General features: G+C 64.4%; 3 protein-coding genes across 3 annotated transcripts; all 3 read right to left on the bottom strand.

Annotated features, from left to right (window-relative positions):
- Positions 1-4297: 4297 nt before the first annotated feature.
- On the bottom strand, positions 4298-6777 carry VPS25 (vacuolar protein sorting 25 homolog). Its single transcript, XM_086626734.1, has 6 exons — positions 6731-6777; positions 6455-6600; positions 6305-6358; positions 5800-5888; positions 5203-5278; positions 4298-4686 (listed from the first exon to the last, which is right to left on the bottom strand). Exons 1-6 carry the CDS (start codon positions 6775-6777, stop codon positions 4574-4576), a joined length of 525 nt encoding a protein of 174 aa, XP_086482860.1. The 3' UTR covers positions 4298-4573.
- Positions 6778-7404: 627 nt separating this feature from the next.
- Positions 7405-9735, bottom strand: RAMP2 (receptor activity modifying protein 2). Its single transcript, XM_086626681.1, has 4 exons — positions 9675-9735; positions 8587-8697; positions 8118-8220; positions 7405-7660 (listed from the first exon to the last, which is right to left on the bottom strand). The coding sequence occupies exons 1-4, from the start codon at positions 9733-9735 to the stop codon at positions 7405-7407; spliced, it is 531 nt and encodes a 176-aa protein (XP_086482807.1).
- A 1562-nt stretch (positions 9736-11297) lies between these two features.
- On the bottom strand, positions 11298-13025 carry LOC147526891 (uncharacterized). The gene is made up of 5 exons (XM_086626304.1): positions 12971-13025; positions 12435-12473; positions 12234-12260; positions 11757-11898; positions 11298-11637 (listed from the first exon to the last, which is right to left on the bottom strand). The coding sequence occupies exons 1-5, from the start codon at positions 13023-13025 to the stop codon at positions 11298-11300; spliced, it is 603 nt and encodes a 200-aa protein (XP_086482430.1).
- Between the last annotated feature and the right edge of the window lie 291 nt (positions 13026-13316).

Consider the following 13316-nt stretch of genomic DNA (forward strand, 5'->3'; position numbering starts at 1 on the left):
GACGCTGCCTGAGCCCCTGTGGGTTGGCTCCAGGGCCACCCCCTCCCAGGGGTCGCTGCCAGGGGCCCTGCACTGCCCAGGCACAGGGACACAGCCCGGGGCTGGCAGGGAGCCCAGGCTCCTCAGCAAACGACAGGGAGGCAGGCAGGCATCTCGGCTTGGACTCCAGTAGGCTCATGTCCCTTTATCAAGTGTTTTTGTCATGAAATGAGATGCCTCAGAAGATCCCAGATGAGCAGAGGAGAGTCCCAGTCCCAGTGGGGCCCCTGCAGACGGGAGAGGAGATTAGGGGGGACGTTTTGCTCTGAGTACCGCCTTCCACCCCCCCAGTGAACCACCCCAGAAGTTCCCCAGTTGCCCCCCAACTGCCAACCCGCACTGTGAGCTCAGCAGAGGGGAGGCAGCTCGGGCAGGGATCCTCTCCTGACCTGGCCAGGACGCCAAGCTGGAGCCAGCTTGGCCTGAAATCAGAAAGTTCCTGCTCCGCAATCAGGTGCCCATCACAGGGCTCCAGTGGTGCCCGCAGCTCCCCGGCCATTATCAGAGTGACGTTTCTGGGCTGCAGGCGCCAGTGCCAGCCCTTTGCTTTGAGGAACCGCTGCAATCAGGCAACGTCACCCATTTCTCACTTGCATTTGGCTGCCAGGCAGCGAACAGGGGACTGTGTAATCACTCTCCTTGGAATTAGATCATGAATCAAAGCCCTGCTCAGCTCCCTGCTCCAGTGAGCCCTGCCAGGAATTGTCCGTTCTGATCCCAGAGCTCAGGGCAGGATCATGGAGGGGCCAGGACGGGCTCGAGCACAGCCATCCCCTGCAGATGGGGAATGCGCAGCCTGGGGAGTGTGAGGCACAGGGTGCCCATCCCGGGAAGGGTCGGAGCAGAGGAGGGCTCTGCAGAGACCCAGGGCTTGTTTCATGGTTGGCTTCACCGCCCCGTGCGTGCGGGAGCTCCCAGCCTCCTCCTGCCGTGTCCCTCTGCCTCAACACACTCAAGTTCAGGGAGGAGGAGAAGTCACCCAAACCTCAGCTGTGGCTTTAACCCCGGGCAGGTAACTTCCACAAGTCTGGGCGGAGGAAATCCTCAGAGGTAACCTGTGCGCAAGTGTATCCCAACACATACATTTATCCAACTGAAAAAGCTCTTGCTCCAAACCAGCTGCATTAACTGAAACCCTCCCAGCGTTTTTTCCTTTCCCCATCAGCGGGACCCGAGCGTGTGGTGGCCCGATAGCACCTTATCGCAGCACCAGCCTCCCCGAGCTCCGCCTCGCCCCGGCCCGCGAGCCCTAATCGCCGTGGCCAGACGCGGCCATGACCTCAGAGGCAGAGAAGCGGCAGGTGAGGGAGCCCGCACGGGTTCAGCCGTACTCCCACATGAACACGGGCCACCCCGGCCCTTTGCTTGGCCCCCGGAGCGCTGGCAGCTCTCACGCTGTGTCCGAAGCACCGGGGAGAGGCCCCACTGCTCCTGTCCACTGGAACGTGGTGTTTGGAGGCTGCCGTGCTCTCTCCCTCTGAGCAGACTGATTGTCTCCTTTATCTCTACCCGGCCCTGAGGGCTTCCTACACCAGAGCAGCCTCACGCAGCACCTCTGCGCTGGCTCTGGTGTCCCAGTCTCGTGATTGCATCATCAAACGCGATAACGTGCTGGATAAAGATAAGGAAGGCAGTTTCAGAGGACAATTAAAAGGCTCTGTTTACCTGCCAACACAAGCTTACATCACTGCAAGATACCAATTGCCACCTTTCCCGGCAGAGGGAACAGCCAGGGAGCACCAGCCGGCAGCGGCTCTTCCGGCCCGGGACGTCCCATGGCTGTGGGCGATCACCAGCAGACAGCAGCTCTGCAAGCACCTCGCTGCCGTAGTGCCCGGCACAGGGAGTGGGTCCCACGAGGACCTCGCGGGCACGGCTGGATGCGACCTTCCGTAACCAGTCGAGAGGGCAAGGAAAAAGCAATTTTACACCATGATTGTTCTGCAAGCGGGGGACGTACTCTTCCTCCTCCTCTCACTAAGTACACAACTAAGTAGGAAGCCGAAAAAGAGCAGTCGCTGCCAGGAGCGCCTTGGAAAGAAAAAGGCTGGTTTTAGGCTTATCTAATGTCACATCAGCCATTTCCTAAGAAGGGAGCAAATTTAATTAAGAACACAGACTCGCTCAAGGACAGCCAGGTTACACACAGCACACGCACCTCAGAACTCAACGCTGAGAGGTCGGCATCACGCACATGGAGAGCAAGAAACGCCAACGTCCTGGGCCTGGCTGCCGAAGGCTCCTTATTCGGGGGCAGATGCCATCAGGTACAGAACAGCCAGCACAGGAACTCTGCTCACTGCAGGGCGATGAAGGCAGTAAGAGGGGAGGGCACAGTAACCAGAAAGAGAAGGAGTCGATGTGAGTGGCATGAAGAGGAAGGAACATCTCAGACATCAAAAACAGCCCAGGGTAGACACTGGTAGCAGACGGTTCCCACAAAGACTTTCCTGGCTGCAAACACAGAGGGAGGACCCCAGTTCAAACAGTGACCCCCAGGATGAGCAGAGCCTGTGCCAGTTGCAAAGGGTAACGCGTGCTGCCTCTTCCGGGACACACTGCGGGGCTCCCAGCACGTGGCATGGCACAGCCTGCACCAGCCTTTGCTTCTGCAAGTGTGGCTGGCAGCAGCTGTAGGGAGATGGGCTTCTTCAGCTGTCGTCAAGACGGTCCCCCAGTGAGACAGTGCATGGCGCCACCACAACAGCTCTTTGTGTCCTCAGCGTGTCCATCACCGAGGGCTGCCACGTCCGTCCTCTGCGCCCAAACCTCACAGCTCGGGTGGGGATGCAGCCCAGGCTCTCAGATCAGGCACCTGAAACAACCTGGGCTGCCCCCAGGCTGCCATGGCACCGGCAGGAGGGGGGCAGGTGTGCCCACCGCGGGCTGCACTGTCCCATTTGCTCACATAAGTCAACTTGGTGCTCGTGGAGATAATGGCCTCCAGAAAGGAGCAGAGACCACGTTAGCCCAACACGTCAGCGAGTCGGCATGAGAACCACCGGTGCCCTTCTCCAGCAGGGAAGCGCGAGCACACAGGAATTCCTCCGCAGCATCGCTGTCACCAGCACAGAGAGGAACGCCGGTCACCAGTCTCCAGCCACAGCTCCGGCACAACATGCCCAGATCAAGCCAGCACATCCCGCTGAGTTCAGGTCAATGGGCTCCTGCTACAAAAGGAAATGTTTAAATTTCACAGCCCCACAAACTCCGCCTGGGCTCCAACACCTCATCTACACTGAAAATCACCTACCATCGGTGAGGGGTGCCAGCAGCACCGCAGCTGAACCAGCGCCGAGTTGTCCTCCGAGGGCAGGGCTGGCAGGACAAGTGTGCAGCACTGGCTGGGGACAGATGGCTCGAGGGTGCCGAGGAGCAGGCGCCATGTGCTCCGCCAGATCCCGGGAATGACCACTGGGTCTGACTGAAGATCGCTCCAGCACAGCATCACACCTCTGCCTGCAACAAGCACTGAATGCTCGGGCAAAGAACGGGAAAGGCGAGCATGATCCTTCTGAGCACAGCTGTCCAGCTCCCCCGGTCAGCAATTACGGATTTACCGCAAAGACTGTACCTGGGTCGTGGTTTCCAACAAGCCGAGTTCTTCCTTATCAATGCCGAGAACTTAAAAACTCAGCCATACCCTCTACCAGCTGCTGTTGTACAGACCTTCCCCCACCACCTCTGCAACACACCCGTTAGCTTTCAGTGGGCTGCACGTGGAAAATGAAAGTAAATGCTGCCCTGAAGACAGGCGGGAAGGGCCCACGCGGTCCGCAGCTCTGGACATGGAGAAGAGCACTTGTGCTGCCTGCTTCCCACCCACCCTCTGCCCAGCACGCTGCTGTGTCCATCTGGTGCAGTAAGGAAACACAACTGCAGGGCAAGAATCTGCTACGCTGCTCTGTTTTGTTTCTGATGGAAAAACAGAGATAGAGGAAAACACCCAGACTGCTCTATAAATACATCTCATTTTAATTACTTCAAATTAGTTCCTTGGCATCCACCCCAACCCCGCTGCACAGCCCGCTTTGCAGCAAGCACGTATCATTCTGCCATTGAGGTCTTCTACAGGACAGCAGCGACAGGGAGCTCCTTGTGCTCGCTTTCACCCCGCTTGGCAACGCCGCGGGGAGTGCAGAGCCCAAGCACGCGGCTGGCAGGAGGGAAGGAGGTGTCCTTCAAGGCCAAGCGCAACCAGTCAGCTGAAGAGACCGCTTTGTGGCCTTCACAGGAACGGGGATCAGCAATGGGAGCAGTCCCATTGTTTCACATCGGGGTTGTCCCTCTCAGAACTGCCTAGAGCAGCTTTAGCCTCTCAAACGCAATCAACAGGGAGAAAAGACAGACAGAGGGTCTCTGAATATTTCTAAGAAGTCATGACTTTGGAAGGCTTTGCAGATTCTCCTTGCCCCAAGAAGTCCCAAGTATGCAGCTGCTCGTAGTGATGGCTTGAAACCAGGCCAGGAGAGCGAACCTTCACGGTGAGAACCACTTCAGCAGCCAGGGAAAAGTGGAGGGCAGGGGGCTCCTATCAGAAGAACTTGACACCCCGGCCATCGTCCAGCGTGATAATTTCAGCCTTATGCTCCTGCTGCAAGGCTTGCAGGGCACGGAGCAGCATAGTCTCATCCAAGCCGTGGAACTCTAGGGAAGGACAGAGATCTCCATCAACAGGGGAAAAAAAACCAAAGGAAACAAACAGGCTTACAAAGACTGGTGGCAGCGAAGCAGCGGGCTCTGAAGAGCACCTTTCAGACTCCAGCACCATAACACTATGTCAAATCCAGAGTCACAGCTACACTGACAGACTCATCACTACATTGCTGCATCAGGAACAAAGCCTGAAGGTCAACAGGCAGAAGGGAATGAGTCACAGCAGTCTCAAAGGCAGCGCAGGAGACAGGCACAAAACCAAAACACCCCGCACCTCTTGCCAGATAAAGAGCTGAGCTCCAGGCAGGCTTTGGGGTGGGGGGAGGTTTAAAACGCAAACAGTGGTCACAAAGGGAGATGTTCTTCAGAGCGGGTAGCGATCGCTGTGAGCTTCCATAAGCAATTTTAAAATATTTAATCTACAAAACTATAATCTGACAATCAACTGTTTACGTGCTCAAATCAAGTGTGCTCTGAAAACCTCCAGAACGTAACACATGACATTACCTTCATTCTCTGTGTCATCTCCACTGGCTAATTCATACAGCGTGAACACAGAGTTGGTCAAACTGTTCTTCGACACCTGGAAACACAACAGCAACACAGCAAATCTCATCTGTTTGATGTAACATCCTCGGCGCGATCTGCCATACACCTCGGTGCAAGCGAAACGGAACACGGACAGCACTTGATGAGCAAAATACCCTGGGAACACCGCAGGGCACTGGAGAGTCAAGAAATGACGCCTAAGGAAACCGAGACGGCTCCTTTCCCCATCCCTCTGCTCTTTCTGCCCACGTGTTTCGCAACAGGGACTAGTGCCATAGGAACTAGCTCTGCTCTGTCCTCACTACGGAACAGCCAGCTGCCGTGGGAGCGGACAACTGCATCCGCCGCTCAAACTGCATCTCAGAGCAAGTAAAAAGCTGTTACTATCCCTACGCTGCCCTGAAACAGAGAGAAATGGAAGAAGAAAGGTAAAAGCAGTGAGAAAGCAAGAGAAAAACATTACAGTGGTCTTTTTCACCAATCGCAGCCAATGCCACCTGTCCTCCCAACCCAGAAAGCCTGGTCTGTGGGGCGAGACAGCTCCTACGTTCTCACCCACTGGTAGATGAGCTTTCCCCATTCTTCTGGTCTCCTCCACATGATCAGAAAACTGGTTTTGTTCTTATCTAACCATTCCAAGTTCCCTAAAATCAACAGGGAAAAGGTGTTTAATCAGAGCACAAGCCTACAGTAACGATCAAACCTGCAGATTTCACGACATGCGCTGGCAGCACCAGGTACCCGCTCTCCCCACCACGTGACCACTCGCACCAACTTCCCGAGTATCTCGGAAATTAATTTCTCTTTCGAGCCCCCTCCTCCTCCTGCAGCTCAATCTGCCCCCGGAAAGGCAGCGGTTTGGCTCCCGCGCGCGGCGGACGCCACGGAGCTGCGGGCAGCGAAGACCGTGGGACCCCACATGGGCAGCAGCCCGCACCCCCGTGGCACGGCACGGCCCGGGCCCGGCTACCCGCAGCGGGACAGCGCTCCCGCCCTTCCCACCCCGCTCGCTACGGGCCGGACAGCCGGACGGACAGACGGACAGCCGGACGGCACCCACCGTTCTTGCGGAGCTCCTCCAGCACCACCTGGATGGACTCGAGCGGCAGCTTCCCTGGGCCGGCGTTAAGGAGGCGCTCACCGATCGCGGGAGGGGGGGGGGGGGGGAGCGGGGGGGCACGGGGCACCGGGGCCGGTGCCCAAAGGATACGCTGGAGGCGGCGGTTGGCGAAGAGAGGGCTGTCCTGCGCCTCCCGCACCGTCATGGCGGGCAGCCGGTGCTGCCGGCTGTAGGCGAGCGCCAGCGCGCACCAGGCCGAGAGCTGCTTCTGCCGCGTCTCGCCGTTGGGCTGCAGCCTGCGGGGCTCCGCTCAGCGCCCGGGCCGGTCCCGCCGGTCCCCCCGGGCGCACCGGGCACACCCGGCGCGGCCTGACCCCGCCCGCCCCGCTCTCCCCGGACCCCCCGCCCCGCCCCGCCCCGCCTCACGTGAAGAACGGCGGGAAGCTGTACTGCCAGGGCCACGCGAAGCTCATCGCCGCCGCCGCAACCGCCGCCGCCGCCGCCTTCCGGCCCGCCCCGCCTCACTTCCGGCCCGCCCCGCCTCACTTCCGGTCCGCCCCGCGGCGCCCCGCCCCCGCGGCGCCCCGCCCCGCCCCCGCTGGGCCCCGCCCCGCCCCCGCTGGGCCCCGCCCCCGCGAGCCCCCGCCCCGCCCTCGCGAGGCTCCGCCCCCGCGGCGGCCCCGCCCCCCGCCGCTGCCCGGTGCCGCGCCGGGCGCGTTCCCCGCGGCGCGGAGCTGCCGGCGACGCCGTGCCGGGGCGGCGCTGGCGGCGGGAGCGAGCGGCGGAAGAAGCGGCGCCACGCGTGGGGGAAGAAGCGTTTAATCCTCAGCCGCGGGGCCGGCGGCTGCGCGGGGGGGAGCGGGGCAGCGAGTGCCGGTAACCCTGGGAGGCCCCCGGGAGCACCCAGGGGTGGTCCCCGCCACCGGGGCTGCTCAAGCGGCCGGTGGCCCCGCAGCCCGGGGCGGGGCGGGAAGGGCGATGCAGCACCCGGCTGCAGGACGTGCAGGGCTGCTGCTGCCCGCTTTGTGCCCGCTTTGTGCCCGCCGCAGGTGGCTCAGCAGAGTGGCCAGTGATGGGTCGCGGGTGCCCTGGCAGCGGTGCTAGGGCTGGGCCTTGCTGTCCTTGCTGCGCCAGATGACCAGGGTGACCAGGAAGGGGATGAGGCAGATGGGGGCGATGATCATGGCCAGCAGCACATCCTCGGGGGGGTCGAAGTAGAGCTGCTGCTCCAGGGTGCAGTTGTGGAAGTAGCGGTGGTGGCTCTGGAAGATGTACTGCTCTGCCAGCGCGTTGGGGTAGCCGTAGCCCAGTCGGTCAGCCCAGTCCTCCAGACAGGCCTGCAGTAAGCTGTAGGGCCTGGGGAGAGAGAGGCAGGGTGCTGGGAGGGGACAGGGGTGTGCAGGGGCACAGGGTGGCTGCGGGACACCAGAGGCACGGACGCCCTGGGCAGCCCCAAGCTCCCCCTGGCCCAGCAGCACCCTCCCGGACTGCCCAGGGCTTGCCCTGCACCCCACTGCCTGCACCAGCCAGCTCCATGCAGGCAGGAGCTGCGGGAGGGGAAGGTGGCCCTGGGCCAGGAGCTGCCAGCCCGTCCTGGGGGCTCTGCCCCCATCAAACACTTTTCACTGTCTCAAGAGCTGCTCCACGGGTGTGGCCATGGGACGGAGGGGCCACAGGCAATGCCACCACCAAAGGGCTCCCATGTGCATCTTCCCCAGGCAGGGACGTGCCCAGAGCCAGTCAGAGCCCCGGTCCCACCACATCCCTACAGCGCTGCCCAGGAGGGCTCTCCGGCCATCCCGCCGCCCCGTACCTGCGGATGACTTTCCACTCGCACAGCTCCGACACCGTCACGTTCCTCATCAGGTCGACGAAGAACTCCCAGCACTTCTGCGTCATGTTGGTGTAGGTCTCCTCTGTTGGGAAAAGGCACTGAGCGCGGGCAGCGTGCCCCTGCCAGAGCCCGGCCCTGCCCGCAGCTGCCAGTGGATGACACCTGGCACCCGGACCCATGCCCAGGCCGAAGGGAAGGATGCAGGCATGGTAGTGGGCTGGAGCCAGCAGCAGCCCCGGGGTGATACCCGGGGGCACAGCAGGAGGGCAGGATGCTGCTGGCTGCCCCCACTGTGGCCAGTGCCAGGGAGGGTCCCACAGCACAGCTCAGCTATTCTGGGGACGGACCAAGAACGCGTGGCCAGGGCAAAGGGGGGGTCACCCTGTGGTGCAGAGCCGGCCCCAGGGCACCGTAAGCCCCACGGCCCTTGCTGAGCCGCGGCACTCACCCACGCGCTGGGCCGTCCAGTTGACCATGGCACTAGGCGGGCTCGTCCTGGCGTCCGGGTGAAAGCACTCCGCCTCGGTGCCCACGTGGCAGAGCCCTGTCCCCAGGAGCGCTGCAGAGAGGAGGGGACAGGGTCAGCAGGGCCAGGCGCTGGCAGGGGCTGGGGTCTGCAGCAGGGAGATGGGTTTGGGTGTCCCTCGGGGACCGCTGGAGACAGCGGTCAGGGGGCGGGGAACCATGCTGTACGGAGCCCGGCATGCGCTGGGGGCAGAGTGTGCAGCCCCCAGCACAGGCAGGGGCTGCGGGGAGGGGGCCAGCCAGGCTGTGGGCAGCTGCTCAAGGGCTTGGAGGGGCTGTCTGGGGGCTGCGGGCCACGGGGCACGGCACAGGGGCAAGCCGTGTCCCCCCACCCATAGGGAGCTGGTGCGGGGGCCGCCCCATTGCCCTGGCATCGCAGCCGGACAGGGCTGGGGCAGGAAGAGGAAGCGCTGGCCGCGGCGCAGCACTGCTGGAGAGGCCCTCCACCCGCCGCCTGCCCCACACCCAGCATGGCCCGCCACAGGCGCTGGGCACGTGCGCCCTCTGCCCAACAGCCACTCGCCTGCTGCCCAGCCCACCGGAGCCCCGCAGCCTGAGGAAACCACCTCGTCCATCTTCTACCCCTGGCGAGGGCCTGCGGCGTGGGGCAACGATGCCGGGCGCACGGCGAACCGCCCTGGTGGGCCCTGCCTGGGCGGCTCATGCCGAGCTCCAGTGTGGCCAGTGCCAGCCGCGGAGCGCTCCCGGGCTGGTGTGTTGGCCATGGCGAAGGCAGCCTACCCTGTCCCGGCCCCGTCCAGCTCCTCCGTGTCCCAGCCTGGGGCTCGGCGGGGCTCCCCACCCGTTCCCGTGGGCCATTTACAAAAAGGTTGGGGATGAGCACGGTGGGGATGCCCTGTGGCACCGCCAGGCTGGCCCCGAGCTGGGGCGGCTGGTGGGCTGGTCTGAGCCAAGACCCTGGGGCCGGGCCCCACGCGCGGGAGGGCGGCCGCGTGCGGGGCGGTGCGAGGCCCCTGGCGGCTGCGGCCCCGGCCACCCCCGTGCACTTACCCCAGAGCAGCAGGAGCCCTCGGGAGAGGCGGCCGGAGCCCGTCTGCGCGCGCGGTGCCATCCCGCGAGAGCCTGCCGGCTAACAACCGGGACAAGTATTTCAATGGAAATAACAGGAAGCAACTCCTTTCCTCTGACAGGGGCAGTTTGACTACAGGAGACGTGTGAAAAATGAGATCGCTCAGCGCTGCTTTAAAGCGGCTCTTCCCGGCGGGACCCCGCCGCCGTGCAGCGCGGTGCCAGCCCCACGGGCATCGCTCCTGCGCCCGGGCAGCCCGCGCCTCACCCGGCAGCCCGGAGGCTCCGCTCCCCGCGCAGCACGTCCAGTTTTACGAGGCCGCGATTTGTTTACTTGCGTATTTCTCTTTAATCCTGTCTGGGCTGGGTTGTGAAATCCCTCGTCCCCTGCGCGGAGGGCAGGCAGCCCGGCAGCGGGGGGAGTGGACGGGGAAGCGGAATATCCTTGGGCAGGCGCTGCTGCCCGGGCGTGGGGGCAGCGGGGGGACCCACGGCTTCTGGCTCGCCCGGGCACCTGCCCTATGGTCGGCATCACTGGGGCAGCCCCGGCCCCCGCCTGCAGCCATAGAGGGAAGGGCGGTGGCGCAACCGGCCCGCGGGTGCGAGGCCGACGCTGGCAGGAGGTGGGGAGAGGGCAGAGACTTGGCCGACGTTGCCAGTCCTCAGCCCCGACGCCTTCCTGGTGCACCGCCTAGCCCGGTGCCTGCCGGGCTCTGCCGGAGCTCCTCGCCCCTGGCACAGCTCCCACCTGCGGGGCCCACGTCCCCCCACAGAGCAGCGCTGCCAAGGACGACCCCAGTGCCGGGGCTCTGCGGCGTTCCCACCCGAGGACCAGGCTGAGGACGGGTGAGCTCATTTCAGGTCTGGCGCAGGGCAGAGCGCGAGCCCAAAGCTTCCCCTTTAACAGCCCGCCCGCGGGACGCGCGGAGCGTCAGTCGGAGCGCGATGAAGCGCAGCTCAGACGGACCCTCCCTGCTGCGGAAAGACGATCTCACGGGGCTTCGCGCTCCCCAGCCAGCGGCCTGGCAGAGCCACGCGACCCTCCCTGGGCTGTGCAGCTGCCGCTCCAGGGCACCAGGGGACCTTTCGTGGGTGAGCAGCCACATCTGGAAGCCATCGGGCCCTGGCACTCTGGGGGCCACAGGGCTGGAGCCCCCTGGTCTCGCTCTTTTTTTGGAGCCGCTGGAGCCTCCGGCTGGGCTGCGGAAGCCTCTGCCAGGGAGACACCCAATGATCTCAGTGCGGCCCTGGGGCCGGGACGGCCACCCCCATCCTGGGGCATCCGGAGGGGATGGGCAGGGACAGGACAGGCAGGGATGGGACAGTGGCTGCCAGCCAAGGCTTGGGCTCCCCCGCCCAGCCTGGTGTCCCTGGCGCTCTCTACCAGTCCCCACCCCAGGGTGCCAAGGAAGGGGCTCAGCCCATGCAGGGTCAGGACCCCAGTGCCTGGGACCCTTCTCCCAACACTTCCCATCCCGGGGCAGATGCAGGCATCCAGAGCCCCGGGCTCAGCCTCCCCCCATGCCACAGCACCCACTCCATCCCCAGGAACACTCAGTCCCCCGTCCGTGCTCTGCCCTGTCCCCACCACCCTGTGCCCGCTCGTCAGTTCCCAGAGCCAGTAGGGAAGGGGGCTGTTGCTGGCTCCTCGCAGGCACAGGGGCAGGCAGGGACTGGGCAGCTGCCCGCCGGGGTTCCAGCCGCTTTCCAGGCTCTGCTGAGCGTAAGGGCAGCTGCAAGGGGCACGAGGCAGCTGAGCCCCATGGCCACAGCCACGGCCGCCCCAGGGGGCAGCCCGTCCAGCCCGGGGGGCCCAGCCCCTGTGCAGTTGGTGAAGTAATCGGCGTGGATCTGCAGGAAGAAGGCGTCAAGGGTGGCGCTGGGCCAGGGGCAGGAGAGCAGCTGGGCCAGCAGCTGGGTGCAGCCAGAGAGCTCGCTGTAGGTGCTGTGGAGGGGGCCGCGTGAGGCCAGCCTGCCAGGGTGGGCACACGGCCACCGTGGCGGCCCCACAAAGGCCCCGCTTCAAGCGAGCATTTGGCATCGCCGGGGCTGATGCCGACCCACCTGCTGATCTGGTCCCAGTGGCAGCGGCTGCCCTCGGGGGTGGCCATGAGGGTGGCGTGGAAGGGGGCCCAGCAGTAGAGTGAGATCCAGTCCTGGTAGGTGTCCTGGCAGCGGGATGGCCCCCCCAGCACCTCCAGCGGTCCTGCAGAGCACCAGCCAGACCCTGGGATGTTGCCCAACCCCAGCTCTCCCCTGAGCCCGGTTTTGGGGGACTTTTTGGAGTCACCCCTGGGGAACAGTCCCAGCTCTGTCCAGCACGGGCCATGTGCCCCGTTTGCCATGCAGGAGTTCAACACACAGCCCTGGAGGTCCCACGCTGGGGCTGCCAGGGCTGCCTGTGGCTGCAGGGGCCCCATGGGCTCAGGCAAGCCAGGACCTGAGCTCTTGTGAGCCCCAGCACAGATCACGGAGGGCCCACCATGGTCAGTGGGTGGATGGGGAAGACAGCCAGGATCGCAGGAGGGCAGCTCTACTCACCATCCTCATCCAGGTACAGGTAGTGACCTGGAAGGACACAGTGCCATTGGCACTGGCAGGACCCACAGGAGCATGCGAGAGCAGGGCCCCATCCCCCAGGGCTGCAGACACCACCTTCGCCAGCAGCAGAGCCCATGGCCACAGCAACACGGTGCCAGCCAGGGCCAGAGTCATGCTGGGACGATGGCACCAGGGTCTTACCTTCATCCTCGAGGTCCCCATACTCGGTGTCCCCACGCCCTGCAGCAAAGAGACATGGGGTGCCAGGGCTGCACAGCCAGGGACAGCCCCAGTGCCCAGCGGCTTTGAGGCACAAGCAAGGGTGGTCCCAGCACACCAGAGACCCTTCCTCCTCCCAGGCCGAGCTGAGCACAGCAGGGGTGACTGGGCCAGGGAAGGGAAGGGGAGCAGGAGGCTCCTGGCTCTGCCTTGGCTTTTGCGACCCGGGCAGAGCAGTTTAGGAGCAAACACCAACCCCGTGGGCAGGGAAGCGTGGAAAACCAGGAAACCCTGCCCAGAGCATCCTCAGAGGGGAGGTCAGGAGGGGCCGGGGGGCTGCCACCCAGCATGGATGTGTTGGGATGCAGGAGAAATGGGTCAGGGACCCCGTGGGGACTCGATGCCCGGCCAGACCCTGTGCCCGACCACTTGGGCACCTCCACGCAGCGCCAGCTGCCACCCCCGGGCCGCACCGCGCAGCAGCAGCCCCGGCAGCTGCGGGTCCGGGCTGCCCTTACCCCGCTGGAGCAGAGGAAGGAGCAGGCAGCAGAGAAGCCGCATCCCGAGGAGCATCCTTCCACCGCCGGGACCGCTGCGGCCGGGCTGGGGCTGCGCCTGGAGATTTATCCCGGTGCCCAGCCCGGCCCAGCGCTGCCCGCCCGCTCCCGAGCCAATGCCCGGGAAGGTCGCAGGGACGCCGGGCTCCCGCCCCGCCTGACTCAGCGAAGCTCCAAGACATCAGATGCCGGCCCGGGCGGGACGCGGGGCTGCGGGCACGGGCCGCCTCTGCTCGTCCCCCGCGGCCACCCCGGCGGGGCCGCCCGCGCCCCACTTTCCCCTGCGAGGAAGCGGCGCTCCGGACCC

Source organism: Tauraco erythrolophus, chromosome 25 (assembly GCF_009769465.1).
Source record: "Tauraco erythrolophus isolate bTauEry1 chromosome 25, bTauEry1.pri, whole genome shotgun sequence".
Classification (NCBI taxonomy): domain Eukaryota; kingdom Metazoa; phylum Chordata; class Aves; order Musophagiformes; family Musophagidae; genus Tauraco; species Tauraco erythrolophus.